The following is a 23,999-nucleotide window of genomic DNA, read 5'->3' as shown; positions in this document are numbered from 1 at the left end:
CAGGCTTTAGTTCCTACACTATTATTCGTCCGACAGTCATTAGACCGACAACCTACCTCAAACCCAAACCTAACCACAAGCACGGGAGCAGAGCATGTTCGAGCTCTAGTCCGACCGTTGTTCCCGCATGTCGGACTAATGCTCCGTCGGAATTACCATCAGATCCCCCCACACACACTCACACTCTCCCACTGGTATTACAATGTCTGTTCTGCTATTGAAACCACATTGGGAGTAAATTGTGTATAAAAGAAAGCTGATAACTGATTCCAGCTAGTGTTTTTATTTCTGGATTAACTGGTTTTATAAGTGACCATTTCACCGTGTTTTTTGATTATTATTTCTGTTATTATTTAGCCTTATTAGCCTAGAATATTCTGTAGATAATTGGCTAATTGGGTTATTGGTTTGGGCACAGATGGGCACGCCTCCCAGGCCTAGGGGTTAATTATGGACAAGTGTGGGGGGAATTCATGCACCTAGTGGATACATGGTTTTTACAAGTAACATGGAAGACATTTGTACTATGCACTTTATTTGAATTAAAAGCAAAGCAAAATGAATGTAACAAGTGGACAATGAAGTTCTTCCTGCCTGCGTAGACCTAAACCCATAGAATGGGTGCATCAGTGGGTTTGTTATGGAAAGTTTGAAAGATGACAAACTAGCACTTACAGTGACACTGATATTGTTGAATAAAATATAGTTTCTAAAATTGTGTTTGTGTTGACTGGAGACTGTAAGACAGATGTGCCGTAAACACTTACATTTGGTGTAACTTTATTTAGAGAAGTATAAGTGCTCTATAAACAATGTTGTGTTATTTTATCAGAACCTAAGCCTCTGTCATTTAATTTAATTTATTTTATTTTGAATCTTACCGTTCTGTTCCTGTGTTTTACTATTACTGCTGTTGACAACTACATTTACCAAAGAGGATCAATAAAGATTTATCGTATGGGATGGATCAGAACAGATGGATCCTAGTACTACTGAATAGCTCTGTCATTAAACCCCTAGGTCTGTGCAGTGTGTGAGAATGATCTGCAAGCTCATTTTACTCCATGCAGTAGGTGGCCTGGCCTCAATCGAGTCTCATAACATTTTAGCAAGTGCTGGATGCAGGGCTGCTGTGCATCTCTCTGCAGAACCTACTCAAACCGCCGGAGGAACAGCAAGGGGAAGTGGTGAAGGCTATCATGACATTTCTGGCAGATACAGACCTGCACCGTAAGGTGTAGGGGTGTAAGGCCTGTATAACGGTGCAGTACCGAACAAAACAGTGGGAGGCAGCAATACGCGGATGGGCGTCCAGTCTGCCGGAAAGCTAAAAGAAGAAGAAGAACAACAACAAACATGGTGGACTGTTAACAACATCAACAAAACAAACCTATTTCTTCTTCAACAGGGAATGTTGAACATGAAGTGATCCACTCATGTCTACCAACAGCAGTGACTCGTTCCACGCCCAGCTGGCCGCGGTGATCGAGGTCCTGGCGAACAGCGCGGTGGCAGAGATCTGCAAGCTGGTGGATGATGGCTACGCGGTGCTGCGGCTGGAGATCACCCAGAACCAGAGGGAGTTAGACGGCCTCAGGAGGAAGCTGCTGGTCGCCAAGTTCCAAACATCCAAACGGAACCAACGCAGCAGGAGCTCCGTGAATGTGAGCCCTGCAGTCGCAGTGGACTATTGTCACGACCATGATTAAATTATTTTGCGTTGAACGTTGGAACATATTTTCATTGAATGCTTTATTAGTCAGAAATGTCAAATGTAATTAACAGCATTGGTCAGACTGTTCAGGCCCCTCTAGCCGTTACCCTTTTACAGAAAAGGTGACCGAGGGTTCCGAAAGGGGTAGCCCTCCAAGCAGAACCCAATGGTACTGAAGTTTCAAAATTTCAGAAAAGCTTTATGTAGGGTCCCGAAAGGGGCTACGAAAGGGGCTAAGTCAGACATTAAGGTAAATGTTGAATATTATCAGTATATCTGGGAATATATTTCTTACCAATAATTTTCTTCACCAATGTGTTTGTAAAGGTGTCTACTATCATATCCCATATTGGTTTATATTCAACCACCCTAGGGGAAGTTTTGACAGCTGCTGAAAGTTGGGGTACCATCAACAGCCTATATGGCAAAATGTTTAAATTTCATTATGCTTTAAATAGCATGTGACGTGTCAAACTATCATTCTGAATCCATTCCAAGCATTCGTTTTGCACGAAAACACTCCTTGGGCTAAAAACGGCCATAGACACTTGCCCAAATGGGCTGACCTCATCACATTTGTGATGACGGCTATGGCCTTTTTAAGCCCAACGAGTGTTTTTCATGCAAAACTAATGCTTGGAATAGATTCAGAATCATGAAAAAGTTTGACCCCTAGTTTGGCCATAGCCACTTGCCCAAATATGCCCAAATGTGCTGACTTCATCACATTTGTGATGACGGCTATGGCCTTTTTAAGCCCAAGGAGTTTTTTTTCGTTCAAAACGAATGCTTGGAATGGATTCAGAATGATAAACCCCCTAGTTTGACACGTGACATGCTACTTAAAGCATAATGAAATTTAGAACATTTTGCCTTATAATGGTTTATGGTACTCCAACTTTCAGCAGCTGTCAAAAATGCCCCTAGGGTGGTTGAATATAAACCAATGTGGGATATGTTAGTACCTTTACAAACACATTGCTGAAGAAAATTCTTGGTAAGAAATGTATTCCCAGATTGTATTAATATCCCCTGACTAAAAAGGATAACGCAAAAGTCCTGGGGACTTGTTTCCATTGTGTTCAACTCATCAAAATAACATTAAAGCTACACTAAGAGGGGAAAACGTCAGTGAATTACACCTCCATTCTATGGGAAATTGCATTTTTCTCAGGTTACTTTTGAAAGAAACCAGTGATTCACATTTTAATGGATAGTTAACATTTTGGTGGCAGTCTGGCAGAGTAGCAATATTTTCCCATGTTTCTTCTATAACTGGCCTGGGTGGTGCCAGCTTGTTGCAGCTATTGTAGCTGTACAGTATGTGTCACATACTTTGGAGAAGTAGTTAATCAGGTATGAGGTTATTGGGGCACTGCCCCTTTGACTATCTTAAATATAAATACCAATCACATTTTTATTTGATTAAACCTGTCTTCTTTCTACCCTGAGCCAGGTAAATCTTTGATTGACTTTCTTGATCACTTTTGATGCCCTGTCTTTTTTCTTGTCAAGAATACAGCTCAAATAGGTAACCTCTTCTTTGCTTGAGATTGCTATATTGTCACCTTGAAATCATTTGCGTTTACATTACGAAGGGAATGTTTGGTTCAAAGTTATATTTGTAATTGCGCTTATTGTAATGAAAGATTGCACAGGGCATATTAAATAGAATGAGATTTTCAACAATGACTGGTAGTAACTAATATACTCAAATTAAATAATGTGCTATGGTCAAACAGGCTATGAATTTATTATTAATCCTATTTATACCAATGTTTTAAAAAGGGTATCGGGTACCAATACCATCGCCTATAATCCATCTAGTTGTTTTTTTCCGCCGATCTGACGCCGACCGCTCGGTGCGCCCGTTCTTGTATTCTTTATTTGGTTTTTCTGAGAATAAGGTTAGAAATAAATGGAAATAATATGAACGAATAATAGAATAATAAGATATGACATAAGTATTAATTGTGACAGGTGACCCGTGGACCTTCGGCTCCCAGCAGAGCCAGATGTAACCCCGCGACCAAGAGCTCAACACAGGGAACAGGAGGAGAGGAGGACGACGGGGGTGCTGGCTTTCCTATCATCTTGAAGGTGGAGGGTGGCATCAACACACTCCAAGGTAACATTAACACAAAAAATAATGCACATCCTCCGTCTTTGGTACACAAGAATGTGTCTTGAATGCAGACAGTAGTGATTAGCAATCAGTCCTACCCCAGTTATTGAACATTTACATTTCAAATGTGATTGTGTGTGTGACTGTGACTGATAACAGTATTGTATTAAAAATAGATGGGCCTATTGTATATTGTTATATGTTCTCTAGTTGCATTTGCTTGTACATGTAGTGGTGAAAGTGATCAATCATTTTAAGTGGCACTGGGAACCCCGTCAAGTACCCAGCTGTCCCATGTTGAGAACATCATATGCATTTGAAAAAGAGAACTTGTCCCCAGTTGAACCTCCCTGAATACCGTAAATAAACGTGTGAAATTAAATTAACGTACAATATGAAATTAATATACAGTACAAATGTAGATTAAACAAGTAAATGTGTAGCGGCCCTCGATTGATGAAAGAATTACGGAGTTGGATGGTCTCAACGAGTGTTTATTTTCATTCGAACACTGTGAAAACTATAAAGAAGGAATAAATACCATTACAATCAGATTAATTTCCTAGTTACACTCAACAATAAAATCAGTGCATTTAAATTCATCACTTTAGTACAATACAACAATAAAATTATTAATTTATAGTTGATTATAATTCAGTGATGCAACAATTCATTTCAATATAAACAAATAAGCAGAATATAAAACCAAACCAAATCACCAAAACAAAATACAATTAAATCACAAAGGAAGAGAACCCAAACAAGAAAAACAAAATATACAATCATGTACCTCGCTCCGCTAATCAAACCAAACGGTCACAGCCATCAGGCACTGTGGACAATACAGACACTTACAAACTTATAAATGTTTTTATGATTAGTCATAATTGTGAGCTTGTGGAGCTATTTTTGTATGACACCATTAATTAATCATCATTAAAGTAATCAATAGCAAAGAAAATAAACGATAGTTGCAACCCTAGTACCCTACTGTGCTCACCCTCTTTACATTTCAGAAATGTACTGATAATTCACTCTTGTCCTTTCAGACATTCAACCCCCAGTCAAGCATGGAAGTGAAACAAACACAACACCTAGAACCCTCGCTGTAGAGCCTGAGAATCATCTTCACCGTGTCGACCAGCGATTCAACACCGGTCACCATAGTAACGGAAATGTAAACAGAGAGAGCCACCATCCATCATCTGACCGCAATAACAGATTTACCACTACAAGTCACAGCGATGGCAACCTGTTCACCAGTGCATCTGAGTGGGCAGAAGCTGGTGTAGGCATAGAGGTGTGGAATAACGCTGGCAGCCTAACCACAGGGAACTGTTCTCTGGACCCTCCACATAACTTAGGCCCACATCAAGAGGGAAGAATTGGGAGCAACACTGAAGGCAGAGAGGGTTCTCCTGGAGCTTCAGAGTACCGGGGAGGAGATGTTTCTGGCAAGTGGGGTAACGTTGCTCCATCCCTTGCTGGTAATCTGGACTGGGAACCCGATATGGTGGTGGTGGATTCTGTTCCAATTAAAGTGGATGAAGAGATGAGCTCAGAGTGGATAATAAATAGGGAAGGGATAACTAGGTCTGCCAAAAAGAGACTCAAGAAACACGGGAGAGAGGAGGAGCTAGAAGCAGCACACTCAACCCCGACACTGAGCACAGAGACCTTAGACAGAACTTCCATCAACGAAATTGCCTCCTCCTCTGCTAGGGAGTTCAACAGGAACCTGAGCTCCACCCCGCCTATGGCGCTACCCTCCCAGGCAGCCCGTGACGCCAAAGGTCAACCGCTCTGTTGCGAGCTGTGCGGGAAGACCTTCACAAAGTTCCAGACCCTGCGGGTGCATCAACGCGTGCACACGGGCGAGAAGCCATACGGCTGTCGCCACTGCTCCAAGCGCTTCTCCCACCAGCATCGGATGAAGAACCACGAGCGTGTTCACACGGGCGAGAAGCCGTACGGCTGTCGCCACTGCTCCAAGCGTTTCTCCTACCAGCATCAGCAGAAGAACCACGAGCGCGTTCACACTGGAGAAAAGCCATTCCGTTGCCCCATCTGTGGCAGGTTCTTTATGAATTCCAGCAACATGAAGAGACACCTCAGAATCCACATGTGATGGCGTCGTTGCTACAGCATTGAAATAAATGATGCATAACCTCCGTCTCTGGTGCTGAGCCGAACTGCAAAACAGGAAGGGGGCTCGAACAGCACTTTCATATAGTAGATGACAGGTCAGTGGGTAGGGATGGAGCTCGTTGATAATGAGCACCTTATCGATCAGGCTTATCAAGCTGGGTTCTTATCGAGCCCACTATCAAACGTTTTCTATTATTTTGTGGAAAGACGGGAGACAATTTAAAAAAAGCAAAGCTTTTGCACACCTACAGGCAACAGGTGTGTAGGAGAGGGTACGGTGCCCCAAAAATGAAAAGGGAACAAACACTGTCTTCAAATGCAGTGACCAACTTTTATTTCAGGGATACAGCAACATTTCGGCCTATGCGGCTTTCATCAGGCTATCTTTATGAACACAAATGGGAAAGCATCCTTTTTGTAGGCTGTCTGGCCTAAAGGTAAGCCTATCAGAACAAACAAAGAAATTACCTCTCTCACTTAAGGTGACAGGTACTCTCATGTGGTTAAATGAGAACAAAACAGTCATATAAAAACTCAATACACCAGTGCAAAGTAATACGAAAAACCATAATACATATTAATCATCATGACCGTATACAATTGGTAATATTATTAACTAATAGATTATACAAAAATCATGATCATGAAACATTTTGCAGGTTGAAGCTTCATGAAAAACTTTCCCTGTGAAAGAAAAAAAGGGAACAGTTTACAAGAGGTAAAACCAGGTACAAAATAAAATCACAGATTTAAAAACTATATGGATCAAACTGAAGGATAAAACAAAGATCACAGCATCACATTTAATAATAGTTCATCATTAAGGCCTTTAGGTGCCAATGTTTGTAGTGTGAAGATCCAAAATGCTTCACGTCTTTTTAATAGCAAATCATGATCGCCACCTCTATGACCTTGTTGCTATTAAAATAATATTAAAGAAACTGTTAACTGGTTAATATGTGTAGTGTGTACCGTCACTTTAAAAGCATTTTTTTCCCAGACAGCACTGGTTGGCAGGTATCAATACACTTTTAGACTGACATGTTTGTGCCAGCATGGATGATTACATTTATTTCTTGGTCGTCTCTTGCCTTGATTGTTTAAACATGACGTCATGGGCCGCTATGCTCAATAGCAGGCTTGATAAGCCCAAAGCTTATTGATACCGGCCGGCCCTGGTACTCAATAAGCTTTTTATCTGATTTTTTTTGCCTATCGGTTATCAAGCTCCATCCCTATCAGTGAGGTAATAGGCATTGGTTGTAAGTAAGCATGACCTGATGAAGATCAAATAGATCGAAACGTCAGAATTCTCAATAAAGAATGTCTTTCTTGTACATGTGGTGTGCAACAGGGCTCCATCCAATATCTACTGAAGTTTCTTTAGTCCAGCACCCAGCCTGTCGATGTGCGTATTCTAAGTCTGCATTGGTTGTAAGTAACACATACAGGCTTATACACTCCCAACAATAGCAATGACCTTCCAGCAAAGGTTAAAGGTGTGTGTGTGTTTGTGGTTGGTTGGTTGGTTGGTTCTTATAACTGTCACCCCTGACAGTTATAAGAACCACCGCCCCAACACCCCCGCAGGAGGTTAAAAAAAGTACTTTATTTGTACTTTATTTACAGTTTTCTAATAAACACAGTGGTACGATTTCAGTAACGAGCACATTCAATTGTTTATAGTATATATTTGTACGTCTCTAAATGTTATGATGAATTGAACATGGTGGACCCCATTATAAACAAGTGTAATGCTTTATGGTGTGGTGTCGTGACGTCCACAGTTAACAGTTTTGTATTGAAATGGACTGTAATTCTCCAATCTGTTAATAAATACTTCAATCAATCAAAACTGATCCCAGTGAGTTATCTTCCAAGTGTTTTTATTTCTTAAAAACATTAACTGTGTTTTATAAGTCACACTGTGATGTCATTGAATAAAATGTAGTTTCTAAAATGTGTTGGTGACAGGCAAAAATAAGCAATCTACGAGGTCACGTGTTTTCGTTAGATTTTTCTTCTGTTTGGTGTAACTTTGTTTAGATGAGTGCTCTAAACAATGTATTTTTTATTTTGTCAGAACCTAAGCCTATCTGTCATTTAATCTTTATTTTATTTTTAATACCTGTTCTAGCTGTTCCTGTGTCTTACTCTTCTTACTACTGTTGGGGGCAACTAAATTTACCAAAGAGGATCAATAAAGATTTATGGTATGGGATGGATCAGATGGATACTGGAGTCTGGATAGCTCTGTCATTTCCAAGTTCCAACTACTGTACTGTAGGTCTATGCACTGAGAATGAATTGATGATCTGCAAGCTCCTTGAAGTTTTTACTCCATGCAGTAGGTGGCCTCAATCGAATCTCATGCCATTTTAGCACTGGGCAGGAAGCAAGCAGAAGAAGAACAAACATGGGTCGGACTGTTGACAACAACATCCACAAAACAAACCTATTTCTTCTTCAATAACGACTGTTGAAGACAGTTGAAGTGATCCATCATCCACTCATGTCTATCACCAGCAGCGACTCGTTCCACGCCCAGCTGGCCGCGGTGATCGAGGTCCTGGCGAACAGCGCGGTGGCAGAGATCTGCAAGCTGGTGGATGATGGCTACGCGGTGCTGCGGCTGGAGATCACCCAGAATCAGAGGGAGATAGACGGCCTCAGGAGGAAGCTGCTGGTCGCCAAGTTCCAGACATCCAGACGGAACCACCACCAACGCAGCAGCAGCGCCGTGCACGTGAGCCCAGTGGACTGTTGTCACGACCATGACTTGGAACGTATTTTGATTAACTGATTGAATACTTTATTAGTCAGACATGTAAAATGTAAGTTACAGCAGGTACAGAACCCCCCTTTCGGGACCCTATTGGTTACCCTTTTACAAAAGAGGTTTATTACTTTTTTACAAAAACGGTAGAGGTCCCGAATGGACTATCTTAAAGGACTACCGGTATCTTAAAATAAATACCAATCCCATTTTTATTTGATGAAACCTGTCTTCTACCCTGAGCCAGGTAAATCTTTGATTTACTTTCTTGATCAGTTTTGATGCCCTGTCTTTTTGTTGTCAAGAATACAGCTCAAATAGGTATTAAACCTCTTATTTGCTTGAGATTGCAATATTGTCACCTTGAAATCATTTGCATTTACATTACTAAGGGAATGTTTGGATCCAAATTATATTTGTAATGAAAAATTGCACAAGGCATAATAAAAATAACATAACAATAGAATGACATTATCAACAATGACTGGTAGTAACTAATATACTCAAAATAAATAATGTACTATGGTCAAACAGGCTATGCATTTAATTATTTTATTTATACTAATGTTTAAAAATAGTGGAAAGCCATTCTACAAGAGGTAGATCGGCAAAACAGATGAATTAATAAGAGATTAATGGAAATAATATGAATGAACGAATAATTAAGATATGGTGATTATGTATTAATTGTGACAGGTGACCCGTGGACCTTCAGTGCCCAGCAGAGCCAGATGTAACCCCGCGACCAAGAGCTCAACACGGGGAACAGGAGGAGAGGAGCAGGACGGGGGCGCTGGTTTTCCAATCATCTTGAAGGTGGAGGGTGACACACTCAAAGGTAATAAAAGCATTTTAAGACCAAAATAATGCACATCCTCCATCTTTTGTGCCGATTCCAAAACACCAGAATCATTCATGACGCAAAAGAAGGGGTCTCACTAAAAGCATATTATCCAGGGCAGGAAACACAAGAACATGTCTTGAATGCAGACAGTACTGCTTAGCAGTACATAGACCCTGACGAAGACCTTTTGGTCCAAACGCATAGGTCCTGTTATGTATTTGCCTTACTCATCAATAATCTTGGATTTCTTCTTGGATTCCTTTTTCTTTTCAAATCTGCAATTTACACCTTTGGGAATCAAGCATTACAGCTTGAAGAAAAATGTATATGGTTCTACAAAGAGCACCCATCTAAGAGCCACTAACTGATTCCTGCAGCGCTTCCATTTCTCTATTTTTAGTAATGCTTAGCAATTAGACTGACCCAGTCAGTGTGATTTCTGGTCTAGAGGAGCCTGCCCTCCTCCCTGTCCGTATAGTGCCCCTCTGCACTATAGTTTAGTCCCACTCCTAAACCAGGAAATGTATCTCGTTCCCCCAGGCTTTCCTTCTTTTGAGCTGATGCGAATGCAAATAAAGCCTGTGTACCGAGGCTACTTACTGTAGCAATCAGTCAGACTCCTACTACAGTAAAGGTGGTTGCACACTGCGAGTTCTTTGGAAAACCGATGGAGAAACGCATCTAAAAATCAGAAAAACGCGCTCTGTGTGCAAGGACCAAGGACCTTAATTCTTAAACTTTTACATTTCAAAGGCATTGAGAAAGCTATATCTGCTTGATTGTGGGGGAATCCTTACTCGCTTTCCCCCTTTTCCCTATTTTTAAATTACAATAGTGAAGGTTTTCAAAAATAGCAGATCTATAGCCTCATGAGTCATAATTGTGAGCTTGTGGAGCTATTTGTGTATGACATTTTACAATGAACTATACAATAGGGCACAAGTGGTTAGTCACACTAATTAAGTAATTGTATTGTATCAACATTTCATGCTTCTTGATTATTTAATTAATAATGAGTAAATTACATGCTTCTTGATTATTTAATTAATCATCGTTAAAGTAATCAATAGCAAAGAAAATAAATGATAGCTGCACCCCTACTATGCTCATCCTCTTTACATTACATTACAGAAATGTAATAACCAACTGATAATTTACTCTTCTCCTTTCAGACATTCAACCCCCAGTCGAGCATGGAAGTGAAACAAACACTACACCTAGAACCCTCGCTGTAGAGCCTGATAATCATCTTCATCACGTCGACCAGCGATTCAACACATGTCACCATAGTAACGGAAATGTAAACAGAGAGAGCCACCATCCACCATCTGACCGCAATAACAGATTCACCAACACCACACGACACGACGATGGCAACCTGTTCACCAGTGCATCTGAGTGGGCAGAAGCTGGTGCATGCATAAAGGTGTGGAATAACGCTGGCAGTCTAACCACAGGGAACTGTTCTCTGGACCCTCCACATAACTCAGGCCCACATCAAGAGGGGAGAACTGGTAGCAACACTGATGGCAGAGAGGGTTCTCCTGGAGCTTCAGAGGACCGGGGAGGACACGTTTCTGGCAAGTCGAGTAATGTTGCTCCACCCCTGGCTGGGAATCTGGACTGGGAACCCGATATGGTGATGGTGGATTCCATTCCAATTAAAGTGGATGAAGACATGAGTTCAGAGTGGAGCATAATAGACAGGGATGGGATAACCAGGTCTGTCAAACAGAGACTCAAGAAACACGGGATAGAGGAGGAGCTAGAAGCAGCGCACTCAGCCCTGACACTGAGCACAGAAACCTTAGACAGAACTACATGTTTAAAGTCAAGTTTGGTTGTTAATACTAGTGCCACTTCCTATGGTGGCTTCTCCTCTTTCCCCTCCTCGTTCTCTGCAATCAAAACCTCCAGGCAGGTTTTACACCCTCAGGCAAACCGAGTAGACAATCAGTCGTCGTCTTCCCTCAACGAAATTGCCGCTTCCTCCACTAGGGAGGTCAGCAGGCTCCTGAGCTCCATCCCACCTATGGTGCTACCTGCCCAGCCAGCCTGTGACACCGGAGGTCAACCGCTCCGTTGCGAGCTGTGTGGGAAGACCTTCAGAAAGATCCAGAACCTGCGTCTGCACCAGCGCGTTCACACGGGCGAGAAGCCGTACGGCTGCCGCCACTGCTCCAAGCGCTTCTCCCATCAGCATCAGATGAAGAACCACGAGCGCCTTCACACCGGAGAAAAGCCGTTCCGCTGCCCCATCTGTGGCAGGTGCTTTGTACAGTCCAGTAACATGAAGAGACACCTCAGAATCCACACGTGATGGCGTTGTTGCTACAGCATTGAAAGAAATAACGCACATCCTCCGTCTCTGGTGCAGAGCCGAACTGCAAAACAAGAGAATCACACAACACAGGAAGGGGGCTCGCACAGCATCGGCATACGATAGTAGATGACAGATCAGTGAGGTGATGGTGATTGGTTGTAACACAGGCTTATGCATTCCGACAATAGCATATAATAGATGTAAATCGTCTGTTTTCGGTGCGCAATACAGGTACACGGCTAAAGCTGCGTTCAGACCTGAATATATATATATATTCGCCTCGTTTCGTCCCGTTTGTGCTGCGGCAGGTCACGCCGCGGCCATTCGCGCAAAATCACACGATAATCCACACCTTCAATCACTTCATATCATTCCCAGCTGATCCCGCAGCGCTGTAGCTGAACTGGGGAAGGGGAGCACTTGATTGCCTTACACACCCTTGCCGTGCGGGCGTCTTAAGCACCGCCCCATATGACTGTGAATGTGTGGCTCTGGGCGGCCTCGTAAAGACATCAAGCTCCTCCTATTCCCCCCAGACACTGCCGAATGAAAACATGGAAGTATGGCTCGCTCTGGTGGGTGCAAAGCATAGCTACTTTTTTAATTTAATAGTTTTATGAGGTTAATATTGCTAAATGTTTGTAACCGTTTTTAGAAAAGCAATAAGCCACGCTAGGTCCCAGCTTACCTGCTATTTCATAATGGCTGACAGGGTAGGACAGGGGTCTCCAAACCTTTTTCAAGGGGGGCCATATTAGAAAATATTAAAACACCCAAGGGCCAACATGATGTACCTTCGGATTTAAATGATTCTGTTTAACTATCATCATCAATACTTAATATCAATGGTCTTTTGTCAGGTGTGCTGTGAACAAAAAGTGTATCAGCCTTTTTTCCAGCCTTATGTCACATTAAAAAAAAGAAAGAAGAAGAAATACAAGGAGCAAGAAACACTGACAAATTATACTCTGGGAAATGCCCAGGTTAAAAAATGTTAATGTTAAAATGTCCCATACTGTTGGGTGGGCTGTTCATAATACAATTCAGGTATGAAGCTGCGGGCCGTATAAAATTTGCCCCAGCCTGGCCTGCAGACTGCACTTTGGACACAGCGCATGGGGTAGGAGACCCTCCGCTATCGCGTCAGGTCTCACTACGCCTTTGGGCCATTATAAAATACACTGTAACCCGACACCTCTTGTGGCTTATAAAACTAGCAGTACTAGAGGTCCTGGTAAGATATAAAACCAGCAAACTGTACTAGAAGTCCTGGTAGGATCTAGGATAGATAGAACGCCAGCAGTATTAAAGTGAGTTTGTTCATACATGTTTTCTCATGTGTTCTCATTAGATTTTTCTTCAGGTTGATGTAAATCACTTTGTTTTGATAAACACTACAAACAATAAAGTATTATTGTGTCCAAAACTACTGTATGACTAACTATTTCATTTAATATTTATTTTGTTTTTAATCTTACTCTTTTAATGTGTTTTAATTAGGGATGTCCCGATTTTTTTTCCGTTCCCGATCCGATCCCAATACCACAATTTCTTTGTTAGCCAGTACCGATACTGAATACCGATACCAGTATTGTGATCTCGTGTTGTGTTTATAGCTATCTAGCTATATAGGCCTATCTCGTGTTGTGTTTTATAGACTCCTCACTGAGTCATATGTGCACTTGCAGTTTGGGCAACTCGAAAGCAAACTCCACATGCCCCAACATTTTATTTACCTGCCATAGTGTCAACCACTTGCTCCTGTATCAGACCTGTGGTTAGACTGGCATATATTGCAGATACCGATATGACATAATAGGGTCAATACCGATACAGTATATCGGTGCATCTCTAGTTTTACTGCTGTTGTCTGTTGACAGCTACATTTACCAATAAATATTTTGCTTATCTTAATATACACACACACACACACACACATTCGCTTGCTGGTATAGGCTGGATGGGATGTGCAGACTGCACTGAGAATTAATCTCAAACAAGGCATGAGAAATAAAAGCATTTTAATGTAGAAAGGGAGTCTACCAACACGCCTCAAGCCTGAAACGGCTGATCTGGTGCTTCACAGGTGCAAGGACATCAAAGTTGCATAAGGAGAAGAGACTGGAGCAGCACGGACATTTAGAGCCTTTTATTTAGGTGCTGAGTATACAAAAACGACTAACGTTTCGACCTTGCGGTTTTAATGTTGCGGTCCAGCAGGTTGACTTGTCTAACAATTAAGTAAATCGTGAATACAACGTTCCTGCGATAATTGTACCAGCCTGGACTACAAAACATGCCCATATATGGAACTGTTCCTATCTTTTGCCATGGAGACTCCAATGCCTGGCTTTGTGCACAAAGCCAGGCATTGGCTCACTCATGTGTGGCCAAGTCTATGGACTTTATGTGCATGTCCTCGTGACTACATCATCATTGATGATCATCAAGATATAAATAAAGGCACCCATCACTTCACATTAAAGGAATGTGACATTAAAAAAAAGGTTTTGGAATTGTTCTTATTTTTTTAGGTTTTCTAATCTCAATTGCACCCAAAAAACATGAACTTTTAACATTCAGTAGATTTTCTGTGATCTGGGGTTTTCTGGCTCAAACAGGTGCTCTGATTTGCCGGCAGATTGTGATGTAAGATCCTGCAAATCCCATATATGTCAATGGGATTTGCCAGCAGATGTCACTGTTTTCACTGTTTTGCCTGTTTTCATTGTAGCTCAAAAGGTTTCCAAACCCCAAAGAAAACTTCAGACCACAGAAAATCCACTGAATGTTCAAAGTTCAGGTTTTTTGGGTGTAATTGAGGTCATAAAACCTAAAAGAAAAATGAATTAAAATGAATGTCATAAAACCTTTAAGTGTGATTTTTGAAGTCTCGTGACTTTCACTTCGCCGGGAATGCACTTATGACTCCACTCTATTTCTAACAAGGGACTTACAAAATATATTATGAATATTTCAAATATAGTGAAAATAGCAGAGCTTGTAGATCAGCTAATTCTTCTGAATGTCTTTTTACATTTAATTGTTCGAAATTTCAATACACAAACACATTGATAACGAGGGTATACCACTTGAGTAGGCTATATGATGGAAAGATTACAGTTGTAATTAAAGCACTTTCGCAGACGGCGAAACGAATAGAATAGCACCCCAGAGCTTCCAAGACATCCCAGTGAGTGAGTCAAGCTAGTTGCAGTTTTTACTCAATGCAGTAGGTGGCCTCAATAATCTCTAAAGTCTAAATCAATAAACGCAGAAGAAGTCAGAAGAACAAACATGGTGGACTGTTGACAACAACATCCACAAAACAAACCTATTTCTTCTTCAACAGCGACTGTTGCACTTGAAGAGATCCACTCATGTCTACCGACAGCAGCGACTCGTTCCACGCCCAGCTGGCTTCGGTGATCGAGGTCCTGGCGAACAGCGCGGTGGCAGAGATCTGCAAGCTGGTGGATGATGGCTACGCGGTGCTGCGACTGGAGATCACCCAGAACCAGAGGGAGATAGACGGCCTCAGGAGGAAGCTGCTGGTCGCCAAGTTCCAGACATCCAGACGGAACAACCACCAACTGGACAAACTGAGCGCTCTGAGACGCAACAGCAGCGCCCTGCATGTGAGCCCAGGATAGCTGCAATTTGCAACACTAGATTAAAAAAATAATAATAATAATGTTATTAATCTAGAGTTGCAATACAAAGAGTTGCAATTGGCAGCCCATTGATCCAAATAGACATTTCCGATCTGCTTATATAGCAGATACTGCCATGTAGAAGTATAGTGAATTCAACAGTTTCTTGAGTAAAAGTAAGAAAGTATTGGCATCAGAATGTACTTCAAGTACCAAAGGAAGCTAGGCTACACAGTACACACTATGCAGAATGTCTTATTTTTACTTAAGTTTTCAAATGTATATACCGTATGTATACATTTGAGTGGTGCAACCACTCCAAGGAACAGCAATGTCCGTGTTCACCTATGTGAAGTTAATGTGACGTTAATGAGCACCAGTATGACTCTGAGTACCAGTAGGGGCGCTGTTGTGCCAGAAACAGAGAGAGATAGTGCTGCACTGTTGCCTGCTAATGAGAGAGAGAGGAGGGTGTGCTTTTTTTAAATAGCTGCTCTATGGTGGCATATGCTCATAGTCCAAGTTCCATGTCTGGGATTTCAAATTGGGTCTTCTTATCAGTACAGTTGCAGGAGAAAGTTATTACGGTATATAGAATAGATTGATGGCTTCTCAGAGGACAGTGTTACTTGATGACAGGAGGAGACAGGAAATTCTACACGATAAACTAGTTTTGTATTCAGCAACGTAGCTTGAATAGTTGTGGATTGGTTTCTATGTTGATGAGAAAGTATATGGAACAATGCAAAAAATACATGAGTCAAAACAGATACTTATGTACATGAGTGATTAATGGGCATGGCAGGATTGCCTCCCACTGGTCCATAGGGATATCCTTTAGGTCTAGTTGTTAAGATATTGGACTTTCACGTGGGAGACCCAAGTTCGAATCCCGTTACACCAAGGATTCGAGTCCAAAATCTTAATCACTACCAAAGGGATATCCCTATGGACTGGGGGAGATATTAGACTTTTGAGGACATCAGGCAGACGTTCTGAGCCACTCTGCTACACAAAGACAGATTTTCCACTGTGGTTGCATACCGTTGAGTTGACTCACTGTAAGGCACTGTAAGGTATTACGTACATTCGTACAATACCACAAATCTCCTGCAACATATTGTAGCGGCCAGCTATGGCTGCAGACAATAGGACCGTCTTGGGGGCGGGACTTACTGGGGAGTGATTGACGGGGGCTTTTGGGTACGCTGTGTGTGTATAGTTTGGTTGAGAGAGCAAACCTGTCTAGGAGGAACACAGATAAATGCTTTTGTTATACTGATGATTATTGAAGTAATAAAGAGAGATCTTTATCATTGGAACTGCGTCTCTGCCTCCGGTTCCTGCGATCGTTACAATATTAATGACACTTTATTTAAAACTAGTCAAATTTCCAACACATTTAAGATTAGATTGTGAATATTAAAAAAGAAGAATGTATGGACTATGGACCCCGATCTGCACTTACAAACAACGTTCACTCTAGCAGTGGAACCCCTGTTTTGTTGTTTTTTGTGTTGTTTTTTGCTATAACAAAGTACAGATAGACCCCATTAATGTCATTGCTGTAACTTGGTATCTGGAATGTGATGCTGTTGCATACTAGGCATATAATGGATGCCTTATAGGCCCCCAAACAAAATCACCACCAGCCCCCACTGAAAATGATTAATGATTTAATGATAATGATTATGCAAAATACATTTGATTTTCTTGAATAATTGAGATGGCGAATATGTATTGATTGTGACAGGTGACCCGCGCACCTTTGGCACCCAGCAGCGCCAGATGTAACCCAGCGATCAAGAGCTCAAAGTCAACACAGGGAACAGGAGGAGAGGAGGAGGACGGGGGCGCTGGCTTTCCTATCATCTTGAAGGTGGAGGAGGGTGACGGCAACACACTCAAAGGTAATAAAAACATTATAAGACAAAAATAACCCACATCCTCCGTCTTTGGTGCTGAGCCAAACTGCAAAACGGTAGAATCATTCATGATGCAAACAAAGGGAGCTCGCTACTCACTTTTTAAAAGCTTATTGTTGTATGTGCTCTAGTTGCGACCATAGGTCGCAGATTGCTACAGTATGAAAACCTACAAAACCTGTCAGTTGTTCTGTCACGCCACCATATATGGCCGTCAGTCCCTCACGCCTCGTCACCATATATGGCCGTCTCCATATATGAAGATCACAACACTGACCTCATCAAAACCGCATAGCCATATATGGAGAAGACTGGATCATCACCTATATCTGCATATATGGAGCCCGCCAGCAACTTTACATCTGACCTCAAACCCTTAGATCATAATATGGAGCTGACGTGTTCTGACATTACATATGTTGATCCTTCCCCACCCATCCTTCCTCTTCGATGTCTCTCTTTTGACTGAAACCTGTCCTTTCAAACTCTAGACTAGACGGGCACACCCCAAAGTTATTAGTGCAGCCACGCCGGCAGCCAGCGAAAACTAGTCCTCTCAACTGGGCCCTCATCAAACCCTGTACACTCAAGACACTGCCCCTGCTGCCACAGATGTCTATAGGAGCTGACCTGTTCTGGCATTCCATATGTTGATCTGACCTCATCAAACCCTGTACATTCAAGACACGTTCCATATATGGCCAGGCCTCATCAAACCCTGTACACTCAAGACACTGCCCCGACTGCCACCCTTAGATCTCCATATATGGAGCTGACCTGTTCTGACATTCCACATGTTGATCTGACCTCATCAAACCCTGTACACTCAAGACACGCTCCATATGTGGCCAGTACAGAATTAATTCAATAAGATGATGTGACCCCGCCCCCCATGCCAAAACGCCAGCGCTCGCCCAGCAGTCTGCTGTCACCCAGGCGGATGCGTGCACGCAACCTCGTCCTTTAGGGCACCCTACAGGTTGTATTTGCTTATAAATATAGTGGTGAAAATTATCTATCAATCATTTTTAAGTGGGAACCGCGTCAAGTACATGTATAGTAATATATATATATATATATAAATCATGGCATTATTGAAAAAGAGAACTTGTTCCCAGTTAAACTTCTCAGTGAATACCGTAAATAAATATGTGAAATGAAATCATTATACAGTGTGAAATGAAATGAATATACAGTACAAAATGTACATTAAACAAGTGAATCCAAGCCATTCAATCAAATAGATTTTTGGGGAAAACCCCTTTATAAAAACGATAGCAAAGGTTTATTTTTAAAAGTGCTTAGTCACACTAATTGATTAATAGATTTATAATACAAAAACACATGCTTCTTATTTAATTATTCAGTAATCGATAGAATTATTGCGATAATTCTATCTATAATTCTATAATTCTATTCTATAATTCTAAGACAATGAAGAACAATTGCGTCACTACTTTGCTCATGCTCTTTACATTTCAGAAATTTGATAAGCAACTGATAATTTACTCTTCCCTCTTAATTTACTCTTCAGACATTCAACCCTCAGTCGAGCAGGGAAGTGAAACAAACACAAGGGCATCTCATTCTGCAAACACTACACCTAGAACCCTCGCTGTAGAGCCTGAGAATCATCTTCACCACGTCGACCAGCGATTCAACACCCGTCAACATAGTAACGGAAATGTAAACAAAGAGAGCCACCATTCATCATCTGACCGCAATAACAGGTTCATCACCACCACACACCACGACGATTGCAACCTGTTCACCAGTGCTTCTGAGTGGGCAGAAGCTGGTGCAGGCATAGAGGTGTGGAATAACACTGGCAGTCTAACCACAGGGAACTGTTCTCTGGACTTTCCACATAACTCAGGCCCACATCAAGAGGGGAGAACTGGGAGCAACACTGATGGCAGAGAGGGTTCTCCTGGAGCTTCAGAGGACTGGGGAGGAGACTTTTCTGGCGACCAGAGTAACGTTGCTCCATCGCTGGCTGGTAATCTGGACTGGGAACCCGATATGGTGGTGGTGGATTCTGTTCCAATTAAAGTGGAGGCAGACATGAGTTCAGAGTGGAGCATAATAGACGCGGTTGGGATAACCAGGTCTGTCAAACAGAGACTCAAGAAACATGGGAGAGAGGAGAAGCACTCAACCCCGACACTGAGCACAGAGACCTTAGACAGAACTACAGGTTTAAAGTCAAGTTTGGTTGTTGTTAATAGTGCTTCCTACGGTGGCCTCTCCCCTTTCTCCTCCTCATTCTCAGCAATCAAAAACCCGGGGCAGGTTTTACACCCTCAGGCAAACCGAGGAGACAATCAGTCTTCCCTCAATGAAATTGCAGCTTCCTCCACTAGGGAGTTCAGCAGGCTCCTGAGCTCCATCCCGCCTGTGGCGCTACCTGCCCGGCCAGCCCATGACGCCGGAGGTCATCCGCTCTGTTGCGAGCTGTGCGGGAAGACCTTCAGAAAGGTCCGGAACCTGCGGCTGCATCAGCGCGTGCACACGGGCGAGAAGCCATACGGCTGTCGCTACTGCTCCAAGCGTTTCTCCCACCAGCATCAGATGAAGAACCACGAGCGTGTTCACACGGGCGAGAAGCCGTACGGCTGTCGCCACTGCTCCAAGCGTTTCTCCCGCCAGCATCAGTTGAAGAACCACGAACGCCTTCACACCGGAGAAAAGCCGTTCCGCTGCCCCATCTGTGGCAGGTGCTTTGTGCAGTCCAGCAACATGAAGAGACACCTCAGAATCCACACGTGATGGTGGTGTTGCTACAGCATTGAAAGAAATAACGCACATCCTCTTTCTCTGCCCTCTGGTGCTGAACCGAACTGCTAAATAGCAGAATCACGCAAAACAGGAAGGAGTCTTGCACAGCATCGTCATACGATTATAGATGACAGATCGGTGAGGTGATGGCGATTGGTTGTAACTAGGGCTGTCAAAGTAGTTAACTAGTTAACTCACAATCCTTTTAACTGCACTATTTTTTTTAACGCGCGATTAACGCACCGTGAAGTTTGACAGAATGTTTGAGAGACACATGGCAATTTTACACTGAAGAGTTGAATAATTGTTAAACAGCTGCATTACTTAAGTTAATTTAAGTCTACACAATTAGAAAACTTAGAAAACATGTTATTTTGATCAACATGGCCTGTTATCTCTCGTAATGGTACCATTGGCCAACATCAATACAGTTCTTTAGTTTGGGTCTGGAAGGCTAAATGTCATCAAATGGTGGTCCGTGGCTCAAATGCAGAATAAATAATGGACCTTGATATGAAAGATCTTGAAAACCACTGATTTAAGGTATATTTAGAACGGATAAAAAATATACGATTAATTTGCGATTAGTCACAGTTAACTATGGACAATCATGCGATTAATCAGATTAAATATTTTAATCGATTGACAGCCCTAGTTGTAACACAGGCTTATGCACTCCGATAATAGCAGATCTGTAATAGATATAAATTGGCTGTTTTTGTTGCGCAATACATGCACACAGCTAAGTACATGTAAATCAGGCATCAACTTCCATATGACAGATAAAACGGACAGATAAATGAGGTGATGCATGGGGTGTTGCTTTCTTATTGGATGAGGTACAAGTTAAATATCTGGCAAAGTTGTGCATACGTTGGACTTCTGGGGAACAACCAAAAACAAAAAGATAATCGTAGCTGAAGACTTTTATTCTGTTTGCCTTATAATGCAGGTATGGTAGAAATGGGCCAATAGTGCGTTAAATTGAACAGCAAAATGTAAATCTGCTATTTTCATTATTTTTGCACGCCACCGTTGTGTATAAATAAAGTGTAAATTATCAAATAAGTGATAAATCAATAATAAAATGCTGATGCTGATACTAAAAAAGTGCGCCTCTCAATTATTCAATTCATCCAAAAAGTAATCAACAGAATAATCAGAGAAAAATAATGGATAGTTGCAGCCCAGGCCTAGACCAGATGAGAGAAAACTAGAAAAAGTGCCCTTCTGGGCACAGGTCTCCACCAGGATAGGAATGTAGGACATTGCAGCTTGCCTTCATCTGGTGGTTGGATAAAAGGGCAACAAAAGTAAACTAGGGAGTTGGCATACAAAGTTAGAGGTAAAAACACTTTTCGGCCAGTTATAGCGCCACCTTGAGGCTGAGTTGAAATTGTTCATGTGGCATTTCTTCCTCGGCCTAGTGGGAATGTGCGTGCACAATTTCACGGAAATCACGCGATGTGTTCATGATTTGCAGCATTTTGTTTGAAACTGAGCACTCCTGTGAACTTTGGAAGCCAATCTTAACCAATCAGAATGGAGTCTGAGAAATCTGAAAGACCCGTTTTGTTGAATGGCTCTAGAGAGACTGTGTACCAATTTTTGGACAAAATCTGTAGGTGTACTGTGCAAAAACTTGTTTTGCACAAAGCGGCCTCCTGGTGGCGCTATAACAGGCCGTTCTGGAAAGTTTGGGGCAGAGGTTCATCGTTGGCATCCAGGGAGTGTGTGTGCAAAATTTGGCATCGACCGGGTTAACGGTGGCCGAGATTAGCTGCTCACGGACGCACACACGGACGGACACACGGACACACGGACGGACGGACGGAGTGCAAAACATACTCTCCCCCCATGCCTTCGGCCCGGTGGAGACAATGAGAGAGGATAGAATGTGAAAGGACTGCATATTAAGGAAACTTACTATGAGGACCTCTCCTCCTGCAACCTCTACTCTCCATATGTGGCTAGTACAGAATTCATTCAATAAGTTGATGTGACCCGCCATATGCCGAAACGCTAGCGCTCGCCCAGCAGTCTGCTTGCTGTCTGTCACCCAGGCGGATGCGTGCACGCGACCTCGTCCTTTAGGGTGTCTTACAGGTTGTATTTGCTTATAAATATAGTGGTGAAAATGATCTATCAATCATTTTTAAGTGGGAACCCTGTCAAGTACCCAGCTGTCTCGATGTTGAGAACATCTTATGTAAATATGTAAATCATGGCATTATTGAAAAATAGAACTTGTCCCCAGTTGAACTTCTCTGAATACCGTAAATAAATGTGAAATGAAATCATTATACAGTGTGAAATGAAATTAATATACAGTACAAATGTATATTAAACAAGTGAATCCAAGCCATACAATCAAATAGATTTTGGGGGAAATCCCCTTTATAAAAACAATAGCAAAGGCTTTTTTTTAAAGTGCTTAGTCACACTAATTGATTAATAGAATCATAATACAAAAACACATTATAAAAACTATACATGCTTCTTGATTATTTAATTATTCAGTAATCGATAGAATGATTGCTAAGACAATAAAGAACAGTTGCGTCCCTACTTTGCTCATGCTCTTTACATTTCAGAAATTTGATAACCAACTGATAATTTACTCTTCCCTCTTAATTTACTCTTCAGAACTTCAACCCCCAGTCGAGCAGGGAAGTGAAACAAACACAAGGGCATCTCATTCTGCAAACACTACACCTAGAACCCTCGCTGTAGAGCCTGAGAATCATCTTCACCATGTCGACCATCGATTCAACACCGGTCATCATAGTAATGGAAATGTAAACAGAGAGAGCCACCATTCATCATCTCACGACGATGGCAACCTGTTCACCAGTGCATCTGAGTGGGCAGAAGCTGGTGCAGGCATAGAGGTGTGGAATAACGCTGGCAGTCTAACCATAGGGAACTGTTCTCAGGACCCTCCACATAACTCAGGCCCATATCAAGAGGGGAGAACTGGGAGCAACACTGATGGCAGAGAGGGTTCTCCTGGAACTTCAGAGGACCGGGGAGGACACGTCTTTGGCGAGCCAAGTAACGTTGCTCCATTCCTGGCTGGTAATCTGGACTGGGAACCCGATATGGTGGTGGTGGATTCTGTTCCAATTAAAGTGGAGGCAGACATGAGCTCAGAGTGGAGCATAATAGACAGGGATAGGATAACCAGGTCTGCCAAACAGAGACTCAAGAAACACGGGAGAGAGGAGGAGCTAGAAGCAGCGCACTCAACCCCGACACTGAGCACAGAGACCTTAGACAGAACTACAGGTTTAAAGTCAAGTTTGGTTAATGTTAATACTAGTGCCACTTCCTACGGCAGCCTCTCCTCTTTCTCCTCCTCATTCTCAGCAATCAAAAACCCGGGGCAGGTTTTACACCCTCAAGCACACACAGGAGACAATCAGTCGTCTTCCCTCAATGAAATTGTAGCTTCCTCCTCTAGGGAGTTTAGCAGGATCCTGAGCTCCATCCCGCCTGTGGCGCTACCCATACAGCCAGCCTGTGACGCCGGAGGTCAACCGCTCTGTTGCGAGCTGTGCGGGAAGACCTTCAGAAAGGTCCGGAACCTGCGGCTGCACCAGCGAGTGCACACGGGTGAGAAGCCATACAGCTGTCGCTACTGCTCCAAGTGCTTCTCCCGCCAGCATCAGATGAAGAACCACGAGCGCGTTCATACCGGAGAAAAGCCATTT

The 23,999-nt window shown here is 42.4% G+C and overlaps 2 protein-coding genes across 3 annotated transcripts; both read left to right on the top strand.

Annotated features, from left to right (window-relative positions):
- The first annotated feature begins 1,321 nt into the window (after nt 1-1,321).
- Nucleotides 1,322-7,514, top strand: LOC310859076 (uncharacterized protein). Of its 2 annotated transcripts, XR_014569271.1 has the most exons (4): nt 1,322-1,664; nt 3,695-3,842; nt 4,889-7,069; nt 7,123-7,514. XR_014569271.1 is itself a non-coding variant. In XM_083765450.1 (3 exons), the coding sequence occupies exons 1-3, from the start codon at nt 1,437-1,439 to the stop codon at nt 5,965-5,967; spliced, it is 1,455 nt and encodes a 484-aa protein (XP_083621576.1). In that variant the 5' UTR covers nt 1,322-1,436; the 3' UTR covers nt 5,968-7,514. The 2 variants fall into 2 exon arrangements, 1 of the variants encoding a protein (XP_083621576.1); XM_083765450.1 differs by having other exon boundaries at nt 4,889-7,514.
- A 934-nt stretch (nt 7,515-8,448) lies between these two features.
- Nucleotides 8,449-23,039, top strand: LOC310858186 (uncharacterized protein). The gene is made up of 7 exons (XM_083764291.1): nt 8,449-8,733; nt 9,460-9,601; nt 10,780-11,923; nt 15,325-15,568; nt 17,337-17,493; nt 19,043-20,424; nt 22,933-23,039. Exons 1-6 carry the CDS (start codon nt 8,500-8,502, stop codon nt 20,275-20,277), a joined length of 3,156 nt encoding a protein of 1,051 aa, XP_083620417.1. The 5' UTR covers nt 8,449-8,499; the 3' UTR covers nt 20,278-20,424; nt 22,933-23,039.
- The last annotated feature ends 960 nt before the right edge of the window (nt 23,040-23,999 follow it).

This window comes from Protomyctophum parallelum (genome assembly GCF_964188405.1).
Source record: "Protomyctophum parallelum genome assembly, chromosome: 5".
Lineage (NCBI taxonomy): Eukaryota > Metazoa > Chordata > Actinopteri > Myctophiformes > Myctophidae > Protomyctophum > Protomyctophum parallelum.
The sequence above is the reverse complement of the archived record's forward strand: the minus strand, read 5'-3'. Positions and strand labels throughout refer to the sequence as shown.

Bases quoted from the DNA above. Each gene is read 5' to 3' on its own strand.
- LOC310859076 (XM_083765450.1), top strand. From the start codon at position 1,437: ATGTCTACCAACAGCAGTGACTCGTTCCACGCCCAGCTGGCCGCGGTG. The intron at 1,665-3,694 runs GTGAGCCCTGCA...TAATTGTGACAG, and splicing joins GCAGCAGGAGCTCCGTGAAT to GTGACCCGTGGACCTTCGGC. The intron at 3,843-4,888 runs GTAACATTAACA...TTGTCCTTTCAG, and splicing joins TGGCATCAACACACTCCAAG to ACATTCAACCCCCAGTCAAG.
- LOC310858186 (XM_083764291.1), top strand. From the start codon at position 8,500: ATGTCTATCACCAGCAGCGACTCGTTCCACGCCCAGCTGGCCGCGGTG. The intron at 8,734-9,459 runs GTGAGCCCAGTG...TAATTGTGACAG, and splicing joins GCAGCAGCAGCGCCGTGCAC to GTGACCCGTGGACCTTCAGT. The intron at 9,602-10,779 runs GTAATAAAAGCA...TTCTCCTTTCAG, and splicing joins GGAGGGTGACACACTCAAAG to ACATTCAACCCCCAGTCGAG.